We start from the raw sequence: 21,911 nt of genomic DNA, 5'->3' as shown, positions 1-21,911 counted from the left end.
CCTAGAGATTGACTCTTGATCTGAGGAGCAAAGTTGTCATGTTGCACGGTTGTTGGAAAGCTGAATCCCTTCTTGTCTGTGCCAAGGAAGCTGATCACTTCCTATGCAGAGAAGAAAGTTTCCAGTGACCTCTGAGCTAGTTGGTAACACAACCCAATTAAGTTTAGCATAGTCAGTGGAGGCCTGGAATATCCGCAGTTCCACGTCGATACTACTGTTTATGTTATTCCAATGCGCAGGGCCTAGTGGGAAACTAGGAACTACACTACAATATTGCTTGAATGAGCATGCACTTCTCGGAGTGGAATATATAGAAAGCATGGCCACTGTCATGTGTACAAGAAATTGAAAATATTTACTTGTTGAGTAATTATTCAGCATTACCACAGGTGGAGACAAAGGTCAAGCTTCATGTTATGAAGCAGTTAAGTGACTGCCATATTTAATAGTACATTAGAAAGCTAAATCCTTAGTGGAACCTGGGCCTTTCAGCAAGTAGGTTGCACTTTCCAGCAAGTAGACCAGCAAATGTAGACATAACTGATATGCATTTAAAGGGAAGGCATCATGTAGTAAAAAACGACAAAGGGGTGTTAAGCAATTTTCAGAAGTCAATGTGGATCAAGTAACAATGACTATATCTTATTACTTTGAAGATCACTATGTAAGATGATTTTTGAATATAACACTAAGAACCCTTTTAGAAAATAAAATGAAAAATTGTTCATTGAAATCACACTGGACCAGTTGTATTCACCAACACATGATAATCTATAAATTTCACTTAAAATATCAAATTCTCTATTCTGTACATTAATCTAGCACTCATTTTACTCCTTTGGGCTCTCCCCCTAAATTTATTTTATCCCCATGCACAATCTCTGCCCTCATTGCCTCTCTCAATATTTTCACCACAACCCCTTTCTGCATCTATCTTCCCATTCCTTTTCTCCTGCTCTCTGTTGGGTTTTTATCTCCTTTCTTTCTCTCAATCTTCTCTTCTTTTCTAGAATCTATTTTCGCTAGCTTTTGTTCTATCTTCTCAATATTTTTATGCTCTCTCTCAGTCTTCTCCATAGACCATGTATGACACCTGAAACTTTCTCTTTGCTGTGCATAGCCATGAACACCACCTGCCACTTTTCTTTGACTGTTGTGCATTTCGCTGTCCCCCAGTACCAGAACCCTACCATACTGGGGGTCTTATGCAACTGGAGACGTCCCCTACAATCATGGAACAAAGAAGTTAGTGCAATGTAGAATTCATATCCCTGCAACTTGTTGTCAGTTCTTGTTGGACAGGACATCATGGTGCATGGATCTGGTGAGTTTTAACTGCTTTACGGCAGATTATGACCCATTGATGTCCAACACACTACCTTCACAGTGTGGTTCACTAGACTACAATGGGTTGTTCACAGTACTGGAAAAAAATATGTTTTCTGGTGAAAATGGCATAAACATTATCTTTTCCTCAATCAAAGTCTAGACGTGATGGAAATGCTTCCTCTAGTCATGAGTTTGATTTTTTGTTTTGCTGTATTGTGCAGCACACTGTGTGGACTGACATTACACAACAAAACAAAAGAGAAAGTAGAGTGTGCTAATGGATTTTGGAGGGATAAAATAAAAGTACTAACTTACAGTGTTCCTACACTTTTCCCGATAGCAACAGTACCCTACTTGTATGACTGGGTTATCACCAGTGAAAGGAAAAGCTTCCTAACCCCAAAACACAATGAAACATGAAGATTTTGGCTTGAAAATTGACCCGTGCTGACAATGTGGGTGGCTGCAGCATTTAGGCCAGGGCTCGGTCACCACCCACGGAAACATGCCGGGCCTAGACATTTCTCAAAACAAGGTACCTAGGGTAGTTTGGGGCGGTTTGGCTTGCGTGGCTCTCAATATTTTGTATTACCAGGAATGCCCAGCAAACACAAAACTGTGGTTAAAGCTCAGATTTTCCTTATTTCTATGAAGGAAAATTTCAGAATCTGTAAAGGTCAATAAAATGCCTACCACTCAGCGTTTCTGCACTTCTCTCAATAAAAGCACCAACCTACATTTTCACCAATTATTATGCATTTAGTACATTAATTACATAGCACCTCATAACAGCAATGTATTTGTTCTGATAATCAATTAGATAAAGATAGAAAAGATTTTCAAAGGAGTCAATACATTTAAAAAAGCAGGTTCATACTACACAGATCCTAAATTGCAATATATAAAAATCTGAAAATGTTAGTCGATGTTCTGCGAAGATGTCTAGAGAAGTCAATTATAATACAATCGCTTTAAGCCTAATATACCCTGATTAGGGTTTTTATAGTATTCGGTTCAGGAGAAGAATTTGCAGCATGTTGACTTTGGCTGGGTTATCTAGATAGTAAAACATTTTTTAAAGATAGCCTGTTATAGCAGCCCTTTGTGACATGTCAGGCTGTATCGGGTCATTTCAGATTCACGCTGCTGCTAGTTAGGATTTATTTTGCAGCCCTCTGTACCAGGCATTTTAACCGAACAAACTATCTTGTCAAATATAAGTCATACTTTACTTGTGACAAGTCTGCCACAGCACAACAGGCTAACCAAAAAACATTGCCATATTTGAATCTGAAGTTTCCTGATTGAATATTTCTTCTGAATGGCTGGTAGGTTTAGGGAGGGACAACCATTTATATATCAGTATTAGGTAAAGTCATGAAAGTTGTTGGCTTAAAATCTACATGACTCAATGTCATGTATGGTTGTTCAATCTCTTCACACAGCAAATTCTTGTTTGTCATACCATATGTGAAAGGTGAGAAGGTAGTTCAGCTAATGATGGACATTCTCCAATATTTCACATGTAGTAGACTTTTTGCATAGAATCCTAATGGTGGCACCTTCTCCGTAGCTAATATTGCTTGAATGAGCATGCACTTCTCGGAGTGGAATATATAGAAAGCATGGCCACTGTCATGTGTACAAGAAATTGAAAATATTTACTTGTTGAGTAATTATTCAGCATTACCACAGGTGGAGACAAAGGTCAAGCTTCATGTTATGAAGCAGTTAAGTGACTGCCATATTTAATAGTACATTAGAAAGCTAAATCCTCAGTGGAACCTGGGTCTTTCAGCAAGTAGGTTGCACTTTCCAGCAAGTAGACCAGCAAATGTAGACATAACTGATATGCATTTAAAGGGAAGGCATCATGTAGTAAAAAACGACAAAGGGGTGTTAAGCAATTTTCAGAAGTCAATGTGGATCAAGTAACAATGACTATATCTTATTACTTTGAAGATCACTATGTAGGATGATTTTTGAATATAACACTAAGAACCCTTTTAGAAAATAAAATGAAAAATTGTTCATTGAAATCACACTGGACCAGTTGTATTCACCAACACATGATAATCTATAAATTTCACTTAAAATATCAAATTCTCTATTCTGTACAATAATCTAGCACTCATTTTACTCCTTTAGCCTCTCCCCGTAAATGTATTTTATCCCCATGCACAATCTCTGCCCTCATTGCCTCTCTCAATATTTTCACCACAAGCCCTTTCTGTTTGCTTCTGCATCTATCTTCCCATTCCTTTTCTCCTGCTCTCTCTTGGGTTTTTATCTCCTTTCTGTCTCTCAATCTTCTCTCCTTTTCTAGAATCTCTTTTTGCTAGCTTTTGTTCTATCTTCTCAATATTTTTATTCTCTCTCTCACAGTCTTCTCCATAGACCATGTATGACACCTGAAACTTTCTCTTTGCTGTGCATAGCCATGAACACCACCTGCCACTTTTCTTTGACTGTTGTGCATTTCGCTGTCCCCCAGTACCAGAACCCTACCATACTGGGGGTCTTATGCAACTGGAGACGTCCCCTACAATCATGGAACAAAGAAGTTAGTGCAATGTAGAATTCATATCCCTGCAACTTGTTGTCAGTTCTTGTTGGACAGCTAATGCCCATTGAAATGTTGGCCCCTCAGCTGTGAGTGTTAATTAGTGTTGTTACCACCTTTCACATCAGCTCTTCATGCACAACACTGCGTCATTCCCACAATCCCATCATATCCCCTCAATTATTCAACATCTGCCTAACCCCCTTCCCAAACCTGAATAAATCATTCAACCTCACCTGTTGCAACTATGCAAATGACACCCAAATCATTTCAAATGGATGGTGTGGAAGACCCTCACAATTTAAAACTTAATGATTGCCTTCGGGCCATAAACACATGGATGATGGATAAACATCTAAAGCTCAGAGTTTATGATCTGCGGAAAAGTGCAAAAATACCAGCAAACAGCTATGGCCTAAGGTACATGAGGCCCCTCCAAGTGTATACACAAGAGTCATAAACCAAGGGGTAACCATGGATTCAGACCTTTATTTTATACAACATGTTAATAATGTCAAACAGACAATGAAAACACTACATTGCCTCCTCCTATACCTCGGAAACCAACAGAAAATGCAAGCCATCCTAGCTCTCATAATCTCTAAAGTTGACTATGCCAACAGCCTATACCTTGGCACATCCATAATTCTCCCATGCAAAACTCAAAATGCTGCTACAAGACCATTTCTCCTCCTTGACTCAGAGAATACATAATTTCGCTCTGCAATCACTCCACTGGCTATCTACAGCAAGAAGGGCAATATTCAAGGCACTTTGCATTTTACACAGAGCCTTTAAGGAAAAGAATCACTATTCCTACAAACTAAATTCAAGCAATGAAAACAAAACAGGGAATTACACTACAAGCTTGCACCACTTATCTTCATATCACCTTACCATAAGAAATCCATTGGCGGCAATGCTTTCTCAAGCCGCCCAGCTCTGGATCTAAATACCAGCCAGTATTTAAAGAATCCAGGAGCATATACATTTCAGAAGACAGTTAAAACATGGCTATCTCCAAACAACTGCATCACAAACAGGCAACAGACCCCACAAAGATAGTCACATCCTCAAGCTCAATCTTCAGCTTTGGATTGATTGGGAACAACCACCCACCAAACTACATTCAACAGACAGTTAAATTAAGGAGGGCTGGCCTATGGTTTGCTGGAGAGTTATAATAAATTACATTTCTGACCCACACTAATATAACACTCAGCAGTCACCAGCCAACTGTAATTTACATCTCTTACATTCACATAAAACGTAGCTGCTGTAAGGGTTGTCCATCATCAGTACTGTCCAACCAATAAATACAACATCATTAAGGTCGTGAAATAACTGAAGAGATCTGTACACACTGTTGGTCAATCAAATGACTTTTAATATCTATACTCTAGGGTCACTTCTTTACATCTCACAATGACACTAACAATTAACATCCTAGCAGATCTCTCCACTTCTCTCTCCCTCCAACCAGCCTCGGATTGGCAAGACGGGCAATTGGGCATCGGCAGATGGGCCTTTGGCTGAGGCCAGTTGGTTGGCCAGTTGTTTGGTCTACTAAGGACTCCTCCAATTAGTGCACAGCATGAAAAGTTGTTGTTACAGCCTTAACAAACATGACCCCATGCACATGAAGTCAGGACAGCGGGCAAATGTCAGAGGCAGAATGACAATGGGCTGCTCTACTCTGACTGTCACATCATGAGGTGTGCCTGCCTCCCTCCAGGTGTGGCAGAATCTGCAAGGAGCTGCTGATGGGTAGCTATTAGCACTTACTTTTCAGGGGGCTGCAGCAGGGGAGAGTACTGGAGCATCAGGTGGTGGGGGTTGGTGAGGGCCAGCGAGGGAGCTCCTCAGTTTATATTTGTCCTCCTTCCCCTCATGCAAACAACTGAGATAAATCAGTCTCTGCTTTTCTCCTTTGTCTGCCAGATAAAAATTGTCGCAATCAACAGGGATTGTTTTTGATCTAAGTTGACTTTGAAACTAGGAAACCAGGTTCAAGACCCAGCGTCAGAACGACATCCTGTGATTCTGGGCAAATCACTTAACCTACATGAACCTAAGAATAAAATAGGACCTTCTGTAATGTTTTCTAGTGCTCACATGAAACGCTCCAATGCCTCTGGGCCTAGTTCATGCTATATAAAACTGCATGTAAGGAAAGTTACACCATTTTTTTTTCATTTTTGCATTTACACATTAACATCATACCCTTTCTCAGAACATACACGTGATGCTAGCTGCAAGTGAAACAAAAACACAGATGCACCTTTCACAAGTCTGTGAACATTGGTGGGCCTCTCTTAAGTACTGCAAAAAATAAAATAAGTATCATAAAACAGTGAGTGTAAAAGGGAGTTTAGGTCTGTGCCATATCATGCTTCTCAGTGAACATTAATCAAAACATCCACAGCAAATGTATTGATAAAAAACATAATTAAAATTGAGTTCTTGGTATTTTTGATAAGTCTGTGCTTCTAACATATATTGTTTTCATTGGAATGTTAATTTCCTATTCAAGTACCAGTACCTATAATCTTTAAAATTATTTTATTACCGCAAATGTTTGTCCTCATTTAGCTCCATTATCCTAACTAAGCAGTGTATTACGAAAGATTGCGATCTGCAATTGCGGACCACTTTTGTTTTGACAGCCCTAGCCAAATTGTAGCCCCAATCCAACCCTGCCTTGAACCATGACAGCTCAGATCCACACCTATACACAAACGTTCTGAATGGACAACCCAATGCAGTTACCAGCCAAGCAGAATATAACCATGAGAAATATCATAAAGGGATCTGCAAAGCTGTTCAAGTGTACTGAAAAGCCATAAGCTGCGTTTCAGTGTGTCTCACCTCTCATCATTCATTACTGCTACACGCTGCATCCCATAACACGATACCCGCACGTCGATGGTCATCAAGCATAACATGGAAACACTTCCCACATAGGATAACAAAACAAAGACAACACCCTTCCAACCACACACTATCCTATATGGTGCACCGTGCTGCCCATGTACGTAAGAGTTTCAGTGCCACACAAAGGAGTAGTAAGCGCTACGTAAATGATACAATACAATACAATACAATATTTAGCATTTATGCATCACTGAGATTTATTTTGATCCTCTTACAATATTTGTTTCCATCTCACTTCAAAATTACAAAACTAAATTTACTTCATCTTTGCTTTGATAATTGCTGATATATGTTGAAATATTTGTACAGTTTATTTTCCTGGTATTTTTATTTATTGTGTATTAGAAACAGACTGACATCCTGCAGTTCTTATTTTCGCACCCCCTGTACATAGGGCCACTGAAATTATGTGATTCTGTGTGATTCTGTGACTGCAGCACTTTTGCACTTTTACACATCATTAGAAAAGTGTGTATTGCCTCATAATCCATCATTTGCTGCATATTCTACAGATGTTAAAAACAAATAGTTGTTTCTATCTCAAACCTATCGACCGCTGAAACACCTGTTACTGCATGGTGGAAGGTCAATCGCAAAGATTGACTGGTCACTTTACAGTCACATACAACTTTATTTCGGTGTGTAATTGATACTAATGAATTGAAACCTTTGCCCAAACAGTGCTAACGTGTGAAAATGACAAAATAATGAAGTAATACTTTCCCAAAACGTGCTACATTAAGTAGCATAATTTATGTTTTCTTTCTGCATAATTTATTTAACCTTGATCATAATTTTAGCCATATGATTCCAGTGGCCATGTCTGTATCGCGGCGATATTGTCACATAGGTCTCTTTACAAATCCTCTCACTTTGCAGTCAGGGAAAGAAAAGTAAACAATATCCCAACATTAAAAGAAGAAACAGCAACGTGTCGGACAACGCCTGACCTTTAAACTCTGCATTTGACCATGCAGCAAATGTCAAGATCAAAATGCATTTTTTTATAGTTCATTCACCTTCTGTTCTCCAGCACGCTTTTTTAGGATTAGACTTTGTGCATTCAAACGTGGATGCAGTTTGTTTCGATAAACTAAACTTAAACTTATGTTTGATTAATACTGTGCCAGTTGCCTCGGAGATTTGGGTTGGGGATGGGCTGGCCCGGTCCTCAATGCCCCCCTGGGTACTGCAATGCTAGACCATTTTTGTTATATATTGATGAAAATTAGTAAATTCTATCTCTCCTTTACCCAAAGTCAGCAGCTTCCTTTTGTTGATTTGATTAGTATTATATTCCTCGAGAAGTTTTGTGCGACTTGGGCCTAACTCAGAAAGGTAAATATGGATGTGTAGCTTTACACATGTGTAAAACAACTACTGCACCTAGGTGTAAATCAACACTTATTTGTTATTCACCATGTTTGAGTGTAGATTTACACATATGTATAGATTTTCATATCTCCACTCTCTAGGTATGGATTTCTGCTAATATGTGTGCCTATGGCAGAGCATAGGGAAAATATTAAAGAGGGGCATTCTTTAAAAAGTTTATTACAAATAGTTTAACATAAAATATACATACAAAATCATTTAAAGTATTTATTATGAACAAAGAACTAATAAAATAAAATGTTACAGCACCTTAAATCAGTAAATAAAATGTGTATTGAATAATTAATAAATTAAAATACATTATTTTAATTTATAAATCATATTTCCTAAAGAATAATTTTAAAAATCCTATTCATATGTATCATATATTACATTTTGTTGATAAATAGGTGCAGAATTGATGTCATTTCTTTTTAATGTTTTAATCTACATTTTAAGATAAAATAATTATTTTATAACCTATGCATATTTTTTAAGACTCAATCAATCAGGATACTTGTAAAGCGCACTACTTACCCGTGAGGGGCTCAAGGCGCTCAAGGGGGGTTGCTGCTACTGCTCGAAAAGCCAGGTCTTGAGGAGTCTTCTGAAGGTGAGCAGGTCTTGGGTCTGCCGTAGCTGGGTCGGGAGGGTGCTCCAGGTCTTGGCGGCGAAGAAGGAGAAGGATCTGCCAACGTAGGTTGTTCGTTGGATGCGGGGGATGGGGGCAAGGGCGAGACTGGCGGAGCGGAGCTGGCGGGTGGGGGTGTACAAGCTGAGTCTGCTGCTCAGGTAGGCTGGTCCGGTGTTGTGGAGTGCTTTGTGTGCATGGGTGAGGAGCTTGAAGGTGATCCTCTTGTCGACGGGGAGCCAGTGCAGGTTTCTTAGGTGGGGTAGGTGGGGGGTGATTTGGATGCGAGGAGTAGTGTTGAGGATCAGGCGGGCGGAGGCGTTTTGGATGCGTTGCAATCGTTGTAGGTGTTTGGTCGGGATTCCTGCGTAGAGTGCGTTGCCGTAGTCCATCCTGTTGCTGACGAGGGCTTGCATCACCGTTCTTCTGGTTTCGGTCGGGATCGACTTGTAGATCCTGCGGAGCATGCGGAGGGTGTTGTAGCAAGAGGAGGGGATGGCGCTGACGTGTTTCGGAGAAGGAGGCGTCAAGTATGAATCCTAGGTTGCGTGCGCGGTCCGTGGGTGTCGGTGCTGTTCCCAGCGTGGTTGGCGACCAGGATTTGTCCCAGGCAGAGGAGGTGGGGCCGAGGATGAGGACCTCCGTCTTGTCCGAGCTCAGTTTCAGATGGCTGCTCCTCATCCACTCGGCGACGGCCTTCATTCCCTCGTGGAGGTTGGTTTTGGCAGTGTGCGGGTCCTTGGTGAGGGAGAGGATGAGCTGGGTGTCGTCGGCATAGGAGATGATGTTCAGGTCGTGCTGGAGGGCCACTTGTGCGAGGGGGGCCATGTAGACATTGAACAGGGTTGGGCTGAGGGATGAGCCCTGGGGTACGCCGCAGATGATGTCGGTGGCTTCGGATTGGAAGGGTGGGAGGCGGACTCTTTGGGTTCTGCCGGAGAGGAAGGACGTGGTCCAGTCCAGTGCCTTTCCCTGGATTCCGGCTTCTTGGAGTCGTGTCCTTAGTGTGCGGTGGCAGACCGTGTCGAAGGCGGCTTATAGGTCCAGTAGGATGAGGGCTGATGTTTCGCCGTTGTCTAGTTGGTGCTGATGTGTGAAGACTAAACAAAATGTTTATATATTTCAAATGTCAAAATAATTGTATTTGTTTATTTTTACCTAAAGGGTGTTATTTTAAGTTCCGGCCTTCATTATTTTCTATACAAGTGTGTTGCAATACTTGTGAGTCGCCATGTATGGTAGTTGACATACTCAAATGCTGGGCTGGAATAAATGTACTACTGCTTTGCTTTAGGGCTGTAGTAACAGTTAGTTTGTAAATATCAATGGAGTTACTCTTTTGTGGATGGGTGGTTGTAGTAGCCTTTCACTCTCTAAACCCCTTCTCACGTTTCTCTAAACTTTATCCCATTTTGTAGTAAGTATTCCCCATTTTCCAGCCTCCTGCCCCAGTCCCTCCCACATTTTCTACAAAGACATAGGCATAAAGGTGTGGAGATCTTGGCCACTCCTTCTTCATTATGCAGCAGAAATTGTATCTGTCTGTCCATTTTTATTCTTTCTAATGCAGTTAGTGTTCTCCATTAATAATGTAGAATGCTTAAAAAAATGTAAGGCTTCAAGCTATAGATACAACATTCTAGATTAGGTTTCAGAATTGAGACATGGTGAAAGTATTGAATTATTAATGCAAAAATCAATATGTAAGGGGCAAGCATGCAAAAGGGAGAAATAGTAAATTTTGTTTGGCGAGGGATTCATGTATCCAAGAATCTAAAAAAACCCAAGACTTCATATATTTCTTGTCCTTGAATTTGGTGAAGAACTATGTAGATGATAATGTGATTGGATTTGGAATGTGAAAATCACCTGCTTGTATTTCCGCAAAATACCTCTTGATTGAAATTAATTCTATGATCTTCAATAAGAATCTAGCTGAGTCACCTCACCCGTAATATAACCGATCACATCACAAACTACTTAACTGATCTCAAAGTTGACATGATGCATGATTTTCACATTAAAATTGACACTGAGATGTCTATGGATAAAATATGATTTCTTTGCTTTGCTTCGTGGCTTGAAAACGTAGCCTGAACACCATATTGGCTATGTGGAATCATATTAAATATAATACTTGTTATGTGCTTTTAGATTACTTTCAGCACTATCAAATCGAAATAATGAACTTCACAGCACATTCAATTTTTCATCATATGTTACGCAAATTTGAAAAATATTTATCGTCTTCAAATATTTTAAGTATTGATTCTGTCTCTGATATGTTTCTGTAATATTTTTCGCAAAGTGTTGTTTGAAAATAAAAAACAACTTTAAAATTAACCTCATTTTAAGAAAATGTTTAAACGCTTAACAGGGGCATTTTATTTTTTTACTTTTATGTGTATGCTTTTATTTCAGTGAATATTACTTCAGTCCAGAAAATCTGGAGCGGGACTTTTTTCTTAGACGAAAGATGGATGAGCAGGGATTTCTACCTATTTCCCTTATTGCCAGCTTTCGCCGTGTGCAGGCTTTAACTACAGATGTCAATATTATTTTGCAGGTAAAACAATGAATGTCAAACTCTTGAGCATCTTTTCCTGTTATTTTGTCTCCCCCACTATGAATTATTATAAGCCTGTGTATCAAGTGAAGTAAATCTATTTTATTTATGTTATAAATATTCCGAAATGCAGTCACTTGGGTTTGATAATATAGTTACAAGAACAAATTAACACAGAATTCTAAATTCAAGCAATATTAAAAGAAAATGAGCTTATTCTGTTGGCAAGCGATAAGCAGTCATGTCAAGCAGTGCCTTAAGCTTTAGGAAACACTCAGTAAATTGAATTAAGGGTGGAAAGCATGTTAATTGTAAGTGGACATTAGTAATTGAATATTGATACAGCAAAACACGAGGAAGGGCTGGGTTGCGTGGGCTTCCTGAAGCCCAACAAGATTAAGAATGGTCATTGAGGTTATATTTCCCAAATTTGCAGTTGGCATATCTGCGAAGGCCAAACTGCTCTTTGTGGATGCGTGAGTGCATCTTCCTATATGTAGGTCTGTATTTATTATGAGCATATGCTGCAAGTTGAGGGTGGTGCACTCAGACTGATTAAGCCCAACCTGTTCACACTCAGCCCTCCTTCAATATTAAAGATAGGGAAGTGGCTCCGCTTTGATATTCAATAACACCAATGAAGGGCAAGGGGGCAGGGACTGCAGCCTTCTCGACCTTTGGCTCCCCACCTAAGGCATTACCTCCAGGTAGTACATTGATCAGGTAGCACATTTTTGTTGTTTGTATTGGACTACTGTTGGCATTAAGCCCTTTCCTCTGTGGCATAAGTAGAGCGTAGAATAGAATGATGTAGGGTGCAGTGGCATAGAGTAGACCGTTTCAGATTAGACTAAAGTGGCATAGAGTGGAGTGGTGCAGGCTAGAGTGGAGTGGCTTAGGACTAGAGTGGTGTGGAGTGCAGTGGCAAAGAGTGCTTTGGTGCATAATAGAGTGCATTGACATAGAGTAGAGTGGTGCAGAGAAAAGTGGAGCAGTGTAGAGTGAAGTGCCATAGAGTATAGTTGTGTAGACTGCAGTAGTACACAGTAGATTAGAGTGATGAAGAGTGCAGTGGTGTAGAGTAGAGTGATGCAGTGACGGAGTGCAATGGCGTAGTGTGCAGTGGTGCAGAGTAGAGTGATCTGCAGTAGCGAGGCTTAGAGTGAAGTGGCATAGAGTGGAATGGTTCAGAGTACAGTGTAGTGGCGTGGACCAGTGCAAAGTAGAGGGGATAAAGTGGAGTATGCAAGGTGTAATAGCGCACTGCAATTACAGGCAATATATCTTTAACTGAAATGACCATTACATTTGCACTGACATATAGTTTTAATGATAAAAGTATAAAACGTGCAAACGATAATCTGCTGAAATGTCATCACTTGGTGTATTGATTTGTTTTGATTGTATTAAAACATTTGTTTCCATCACACTTCAGAACTAACAGACTTACCTCCCGTAGCCAGCATGATTTTTACATAAACCTTCTAAATTTGAAGTCGGAGAAAAGAAAAAGTAAACACCAAGCTCCCTGGAAGACAGAATCAAACATTTGACCTCTGTCTTAAAATTCACAGCAAATGGCTCTGTGACACAGAACACAGACCCGGGGTGGGTGCAGAGGTGCACACAACACCACAGACGAGTCGCAAATGGAAAGGGGCGACCACTCGGTCCCCCCGAACGTATGGTTGGGTGCCCCGATGCTCCCGGGAAACCATTTTGGGCGGGGGGCGTGTCTCGGCTGGTATGCCCGAAGCGGCGTAGCCGGGGCGCGCCTTTTCCCGACCAAGAGGTGTTGTCCTAGACACCTACACCGATGACCACGCCCAGTAGGCGTAGCGGAGGAGGGTACACGCCCTCCCGAAGAAGAATAAATAGAGCGGGAATCCAAAGAAGCGTCCTCTTGTTCTTGTGCTCTGAAGGCTGCACCCACTCGTTGCTCGTGAGCCCTCGACGGAACAAGCAGCAATTTTTGAGAACTTTTAATTCTTGTGTTTCTCTTTCAGTGACGTTAAAGCGAAGGATCCAGGACCGTGTTGATCGACTCGGAGCGGATAATCGGAACAATGTCTGGCAAGAAGGCAGGAAAGGGTTCTGAGACAGACAAGGTGCTACGCATGTTGGTGAACAGAATGGCGGGCATGGAACGGAAATTCGGACAAGTCCCAGCGGTCATCAAGAAGCAACTGGCCGCAATGAACAAGCCTGGTAACCCGAAGAAGGTAATAGGCCCGGCATTGCCGGGAGTCGTCCCCGAGGGTAGATGGAAACGGGTTAAGAGGAGGGCGGTTGCAGGGGAGGTTCCGGTCCCTGAGGTGCCCCCGGTCACCCCTGCCATACCAGCTGATGACCCGGTACCAACCCCAGACGCGGGTCAACCGATTCCGGTTGTGATTACGCCCGCTAACGATGAGGATATGCCTCCTGAATTGGCCACCCAGTTGGCCGCATGGCTTAATGAGAAGGCAGGGGGTTCTACGGCGCCCGGAGACACGGCCGAAGAGGCCAAATTACTAATCCAGCAGTTGTGGCAGTCGCGAGATGCCGCAAAGGCGAATCTCCCTCTTGTTTCTCCACAGGTGATACCGGAAGGACCGGCGGCTGGTCGCGAGAAAACGTCGGGAACAACGACCGAACCGGGTAAGCTCGCTTTGCCGCTGGCGGGGGGGGCTCATTACCCTCAAGACGGGAGAGGGTGGTACAACATATCCCGATTGCCACAAAAGAATTGATATGGGCAGACAAGTATGTCAATATATTTTCGTTATTAACTGACCATCGCGAGATGGAATATGCTAAAACACAGAAAGATTTGTGGCACCCGAGCGTCTGGCGCGCCAAGATGGCGGAGTTCAGGGTGGAGGAGACAATAACGAACTGGGCGAAGGCCTTTGCAATGTTTACTGAGATTATTGGTGAACGTAAGCCCGAGGTATTGACCGAACTGTCTTGTTATCAAGCCCGTATAATGGATTTTTATGAAATGTATGAGGGGGACGAATGGAAAGGTTACAACATGAAATTCCGTAAAGCGAAGGAGTATGATTCCTCTCTGACATGGGACTGCCTCGACTCAATTTCTTGGCATAAGCAGCTCCTGCCTGGGAAGCCAGGGACTTCCTCGCCAGGTGGGGGTGGGTCGGGGGTTTCCCGCCAAAAGCCCGCGGTGCCCTTTCGAGCAGGCGCCGGTGGTGATCACCAGTCGAAAACCGGCGGGAATGGTGGAAAGCGGGGGGTCTGTTGGGGCTTCAATCGAGGCAACTGTAACAGACCGCAGGGTACATGTAGGTTCAAGCATGTGTGTGCGGGCTGTGGGAATTCCTCACACCCGGAGAGTTCATGTAGATCGAAAAATGGCGGGTCGGGGGGTAGAGGAGGGTCCAAGCAAGACTGAGGTGGATCAGTGTGAACAATTGTCTACTCCCGTTGATCTCATGGCTATGACTCCTTGGTTAAACAAATACCCTGATCATGTCTCTGCTGGGGTGTTGAGGAAGGGATTCTTATATGGCTTCCTCATCCCGGCGGGGGATTTTCGTGGGGAACCTTTTTGTAAAAACCAGCTATCAGCACAGCATAATCCAGGTGTGGTGGAGAGAAAAATTGCTAAAGAAGTGAGCTTAGGCCAAGTGGCAGGGCCTTTTCAGCGCCCGCCAGTGGCGGATTTCATCTGTTCCCCATTAGGGGTGGTCCCGAAGAAGGACCCGGGGGAGTTTAGGCTGATCCATAATCTGTCTGCTCCAAGGGGTCTCTCGGTGAACGATGCTATTGACCCCAAAGTTTGTTCGGTGCGGTACGCATCATTCGATGATGCCGTCACCATGTTAAATCGCCTGGGCCCCGGGGCGCTGATGGCAAAGTCAGATATCGAATCAGCGTTCCCGTTGCTCCCGGTACACCCAAAGGATCAGCGTTTGCTAGGTTTTGCATTCCAAGGGAGTTATTACATGGATAAATGCATGCCGATGGGTTGCTCCATTTCTTGTGCTTATTTTCAAAAATTCCGCTGTTTTTTAGAGTGGGCATTCACCAAGGCCACAGGGCATAGGCATGTCATGCATTATCTAGATGACTTTCTGTTCTTGGGAGCAGCCGGCGACACGAAATGTGCGCAGGCGCTACAGGACTTTTGCATCCTCATGAGGGATTTTGGAGTGCCTTTGCACCAGGTAAGACGGTTGGACCATCTACTTCACTGGAGTTTCTGGGAATTGAGCTCGATTCTGTGGAGGGATGTTTCCGTTTGGCAGTGGGAAAGGTAGCTAAATTTAGGGCTTCCCTCAAACTTTGCCTTAGTAAGGAGAAAGTGACCCTGCACCAGTTACAGCAAACAGTGGGTCAGCTTAACTTTGCCTTAAGGGTGATACCAATGGCCCGCCCCTTCTCACGCTCTATTGCACAAGCTATGGTTGGTCTCAAAGAAGGACATCACCGCACGAGACTGTCTGCAGAGGTTCGCCAGGATATGCGCATTTGGTTGGCATTTCTGGCGGACTTCAACGGTCGAGTAGTGTGGAACAAGCCACCAGCGTCTTCGGACGAGCTGGGTTTGTGGACTGACTCGGCGGGGAGCGTGGGATTTGGCGCCATCTTTGGTAACCGATGGTCGGCGCAAACATGGCCGGCGTGGTGGCACTCCTGCGGTCTCCCAAGTAACATTGGGTTTCTGGAGCTATTCCCTATTTTTGTCGCTCTGATGGCATGGCCGGACGAGTTCAGAGACCGCTCTGTGGTATTTTGGTCTGATAATATGACTGTTGTCGAATGCATTAACAATCAGGCAGCACGCTGCAAATGGATCTTGAGATTGTTGAAGGAAGTTGTGCTGCTTTGCATGAGACTAAATGTACAGTTCAGGGCGAAACATGTGCCGGGCGTACTGAATCATGCAGCTGATGCACTCTCTCGTTCACATATGCAGGCGTTCAAGGGTTATCTACCTACAGCGGACCTAGTGGCGGCACCATTCCCGAGGCGCTTTGGCTAATCGGTGCCCCGGATTACAAGACCTCGTGGCAGCAAGTTTAGCCCCCAGGACAAGGAAAGCATACGAAGGAGCGTTTTGTTCCTATTGCGCATTTTTGGGTCCGACAGGGAGTCAGAACTGGGGTCAGGAGGATTCTTTCCTGTGGTTCTTGGTTGCTCTACACCGAGAGGGCCGATCAGCGGCAACGGCCAGTAGGCACAGGGCGGCCATTTCATTTATGGCACAGGTGCGTGGCGTAAAAGACCCAACAAGTTCTTTTTTGTCGAGAAAAGCCCTTCGCAGCTGGCAGCGCCTTGAAGGCCGCAAGCAGGATGAGAGGCGCCCGATTGGCTTAGAAAGGTTGTCCCTACTTATGGCGAAATTAGTTGAAACATGCTCCTCCCAATTCGAGGCGGTTTTGTTCCGGGCAGCTTTCGCATTAGCGTTCCATGGGGAGATGCGGGTGAGCGAACTGGTCGCTAGGAATAAAAAAGACGTTGAGGGGGGCCTGTGCAGGAATCACGTCCTAATAAGGGGTGATTCGATGGTAGTGACGATAGCCAGGTCCAAAACTGACCAGGGGGCTACGGGAAACAGTGTTATTGTGCAGCGCATGCGAGGGTCCCCCACGTGCCCGATACTGTGTATAGAGGAATACTTGGCACTGAGGACTGCTACGTGGGGGGGAAGTTTGCTGAGGCACAGGGATGGCACCCCACTGACGAGGTTTCAGTTTCAGAGGGTGCTGGCGCTGACAATTGCTGCCGCGGGCATGGACCCGAGCGATTTTGGGACCCACTCCTTTAGGATAGGGGCTGCTACTGAGGCTACAGCCAGGGGTCAGAGTGCGGATGAAGTCAAACAGTTGGGACGATGTGCCTCGAATTGCTTCAAAAGGTATGTGCGATTGCACATGTTGTAAGTCAATTGACATGCACTCACGCTTCTTGTCTTTTGTTTGAATTACAGTTTCGCGAGCATATCATGCGGGGCAGAATTTGCAGTCGACCCAGTATCAGGAGACCAGCGGTCATGGATCACCGTCTGAGGAGAGAGTGGTGTGGGTCGTGGGCCACTCATACGTGAGGCGGGCCGGGGACGTATTCAAACAGGTGACGCGACTCGCGCAGCTGGGGAATACGGGTACAGAGTGGCCTTCCACGGAAGGGGCGGGCTCTGTATTGACCAATTCGAATCTTTTGTTGAGGGTCTCTTAGGGCGGCAGAGGTCACCGCCATCTGTAGTCATAGTACACCTGGGGGGCAATGACTTGGTGACTCTGGGTAGACGAGTATTGTTCAAGCAAGTTTTGTCTGCCGTTAGCTGGTTGGCAAAAAGAATCCCGGGGTGCACAATTGCCTGGTCCCACATGATTCCCAGGAAGATATGGCGGGGGGGCCTTTCGGTGTCAGCACTGAACCATTCGGTGAAGAAAGTTAACAATAAAATTGGTAGATTGTTTCGTTCTGCGCAGTTGCATAGTATTCCTCATGGGTGTATTCGGGGTGATCACATGTATCTGAATGATGGGGTTCACTTGTCCCGGGAGGGGAATGTTTTACTCATAGGAGACTTCATAGCATGGCTAAGGGGTTTGAGGAAGCATGACCTTTAGGAGGAGTTTGTGTGGGGGCCGGATAGCCGGTCAACTATCCGGCCTGTGGCGGTAAGGTCATGATCGGTGAGCAGTAATTTCAAGGTCCCTAGAGTGGGGCGCCACCCAATATGGATGGGAGCGCCCGGGGGGAGGTGGCCATTGGCCCCTCCCACTGGGAGGCGGAACCCACTAAGGATGGGTCGCCTAAGGGGAGACAGCCATAGGCCCCTTCCAGGGGAGGAGGCGGCTATATGCCCCTCCTACGAATTTCCCGGGGCCCGGATATCCGCAACGGCGGATAGAGAGTGTGGGGATGGGGGGGAGTCCACGCTGTCCTTCCTACAGATACCTCACACGGGAGCTCGGATGACCTTTAAGATGGCGTCGAGCGGAAAGGGGGGCCCCCAACAAGACAAGGGAAATTACAGTTGGCAGTGAGGGTACAGTCCTCTGCGCATGCGCCATTCACACTGTGAGGGCGACAGTTTTGGTAGTAGGGATCTGACACCGGTTAAGACCTTGCCGTTGGCCCTTAATGCTAGGATGTACAATTTAAATTTAGAATGTATGCATTTGCAGGATGTTAGACTCGGCTAGGAAACCTTTGTATTAGAGATTTGTTAAGGTTAGCCAAAGAACATGTCTTCATCGAAATGTAATAAATGTAAAATTGTACATGATTATGAAACTTTTATTTAATGTTTTAATTTTGTTTCATATTTTAATAAATACGGCCGGGAGGGTGACTCCCTCCCGCCTTCCAAAAGTTCAGAACTGCGTCTGACTTCCCATCCTTGGGGATTGTGTTGGGAGGGGGTGACGGGCATCCCGGCCATATGGAAAGGGGCGACCACTCGGTCCCCCCGAACGTATGGTTGGGTGCCCCAATCCTCCCGGGAAACCATTTTGGGCGGGGGGCGTGTCTCGGCTGGTATGCCCGAAGCGGCGTAGCCGGGGCGCGCCTTTTCCCGCCCAAGAGAGGTTGTCCTAGACACCTACACCGATGACCACGCCCAGTAGGCGTAGCGGAGGAGGGTACACGCCCTCCCGAAGAAGAATAAATAGAGCGGGAATCCGAAGAAGCGTCCTCTTGTTCTTGTGCTCTGAAGGCTGCACCCACTCGTTGCTCGTGAGCCCTCGACGGAACAAGCAGCAATTTTGACCCACCCACCAGCCCCTTATGGCAATGTTTGTTTTAAATAAAGTTTTGCTGAGATAGGCCTTTTTTCCTTTGTAGAGTAAGTAAAGGAATGTTTTAAGATAAGGATGTGACTTCTGCCTGTAGGATAATGTTTTTCTTTGTAGGAGAGAGCAGTTGATGACACATCAAGGCTATGTCAGAATTTTTTCCTTCCTTAGTAGGTAAACAACTCTCGTATTTATTTTTTGGTCGGGCGGTAAGGTCATGATCGGTGAGCAGTAATTTCAAGGTCCCTAGAGTGGGGCGCCACCCAATATGGATGGGAGCGCACGAGGGGAGGCGGCCATTGGCCCCTCCCACTGGGAGGCGGAACCCACTAAGAATGGGTCGCCTAAGGGGAGACGGCCATAGGCCCCTTCCAGGGGAGGAGGCGGCTATATGCCCCTCCTACGAATTTCCCGGGGCCCGGATATCCGCGACGGCGGATAGAGAGTGTGGGGATGGGGGGGGAGTCCACGCTGTCCTACCTACAGATACCTCACACGGGAGCTCGGACGACCTTTAAGATGGCGTCGAGCGGAAAGGGGGGCCCCCAACAAGACAAGGGAAATTACAGTTGGCAGTGAGGGTACAGTCCTCTGCGCATGCGCCATTCACACCGTGAGGGCGACAGTTTTGGTAGTAGGGATCTGACACCGGTTAAGACCTTGCCGTGGCCCTTAATGCTAGGATGTACAATTTTAATTTAGAATGTATGCATTTGCAGGATGTTAGACTCGGCTAGGAAACCTTTGTATTAGAGATTTGTTAAGGTTAGCCAAAGAACATGTCTTCATCAAAATGTAATAAATGTAAAATTGTACATGATTATGAAACTTTTATTTAATGTTTTAATTTTGTTTCATATTTTAATAAATACGGCCGGGAGGGTGACTCCCTCCCGCCTTCCAAAAGTTCAGAACTGCGTCCTACTTCCCATCCTTGGGGATTGTGTTGGGAGGGGGTGACGGGCATCCCGGCCCTATGAGCGGTTCGCTCTGTTTAAGTTTTGTTAGACCCCTATTGACCCAAAACGGGTCAGTCTGATTGACAAGGTAGAATCATGCTTTGATTTAACAAGGTAGAATCATGCTTTGTTTTACACATTGTGACTGATTACAAAAATTCCCAAAACACTTAAATGAATCAGATACACAGTAGTGTATGTTGCTTTATTCTGGTCCTGACGAATTGCCAACAAACCCTTTATGGGCTGTGATAGGCAAGAAACATATTAACCTCACATTTTATAAACTGATCAAGACTGCTCCTTAGAACCATTGTATCCCAAACTAACACCACTATATGTTTTAATTAGGTCAGTGAGCTCCACTAATAAACTTTATTCAAACCTAGCATCACTACACCTATTTTAGGTCACCTTTACCGCACCACACTACACAGGCCTCACACCCCAAATACCCAGACATCATCCAACCGCAAAATATAAACGATCTCTGGCAAAGAGCCCCTTCGCTGTTGCCTTTCGATGAAGCATGATACCTTTTGGCGTGTGTGAGGGCACTTGCTCCTATTGGGGCATATTCCCCTGACCTGACATTCTACTAGTGACTTTCTACTAATACTTTATTCTTTTCTAAGGAACTGCACACTTCTGTATTTCAGAAAAAGTAAACTAAGCCAGGTCACTAGTGAGTATATGAATTAGGTGGGTTATAGACCTAAATGCATGGTCCCTAATTTCCTCTTAGATAGCAGTGCTGTCATACAGCCTAGTTAACGTTGGGTGCACAATATAACTGTAGAAGTATTCCAGTAGAAAAAGGTTAACTATGCCAGGTCACTGGTGAGTGTATGAATTAGGTGAGTTATAGGCCTGGATGCATGTTTCCTAATTTTCTCTGAGATGGCAGTGCTGTCATACAGGTTAACAAAAGAGAGAAGACCCCACTAGTTCCTGGGAACAGGGTGCTACAGACAGTCAAAGTCAAAAGAGGTTTCCCTGGATCAACTATTGAGAATTAACTATCTAAACTCATTCACACTTCACAGTAACTTAATTATGTTCTTTAAGAATTTGGCCACAAACTAAAATGTAACGTTTACACTCTTTCTTTATTACAAATTCTCTTATTTCACATAATATTTTCCTTCACGTAAGGAGACAAACACAAAGTTAAAGTTTCAGAAAAAAGATTATTTTTCCTGAAAAGCAGTGAATATAAAAATATCTCATAGTTTACAGTGAAAATTAAGAAAACATTCATTGATACAATAAAAATTATACAGTATACAGGAAAAACATTTATCACAACCTAATCACACAGGACTTATGTAAATAACAGACAAGAAAACCCCCCTTTTTTCAATGAGTCAACTGATGTTATTACAGATTAATCAGATCCAATAGCCTTTGTGCCACTTTTGTGAGTCTTCCAAGGATATATGATGTTACAATGCGTACTTTTAGCACGCATACCATTACAACGGATTTTTTACAATGCAAGTCATGTTACAACGGATACCTTTACAACGCAAAGCACTACAACGCAGATACTATTACAACGCATACCATTACAACGTAAGTATAGGTAAGTATATAATAATAATAAATAATTTTAAAATATAATGTAAATATTTATTAATGTATTATTTAATTAAATTATTTGTAATATATTTTTTTTATAAAATTATTATTTAAATTAATTGTAATGTTATTATTTGTAAAAATAGGTTAAAGAAACCCCTCTACCCCAAAACCCAAACCCAACCCTAAAACCTAAAAATACCCCCAAACCCGGCCCTAAAAC

At 43.8% G+C, this 21,911-nt stretch overlaps 1 protein-coding gene across 1 annotated transcript in view; it reads left to right on the top strand.

Annotated features, from left to right (window-relative positions):
• LOC147728397 (la-related protein 1B-like) overlaps positions 1-21,911 on the top strand; it is a 435,404-nt gene that overhangs the window by 39,919 nt on the left and 373,574 nt on the right. The window contains exon 2 of the mRNA XM_086963792.1: positions 11,253-11,397. Coding sequence (XP_086819918.1) covers positions 11,253-11,397 — 145 coding nt within the window. The remainder of the gene's footprint in view (positions 1-11,252; positions 11,398-21,911) is intronic.

This window comes from Lissotriton vulgaris, chromosome 3_1, assembly GCF_964263255.1.
Source record: "Lissotriton vulgaris chromosome 3_1, aLisVul1.2, whole genome shotgun sequence".
NCBI classification, from domain to species: Eukaryota; Metazoa; Chordata; class Amphibia; order Caudata; family Salamandridae; genus Lissotriton; species Lissotriton vulgaris.
This window is presented reverse-complemented; position numbering and strand designations above follow the sequence as displayed.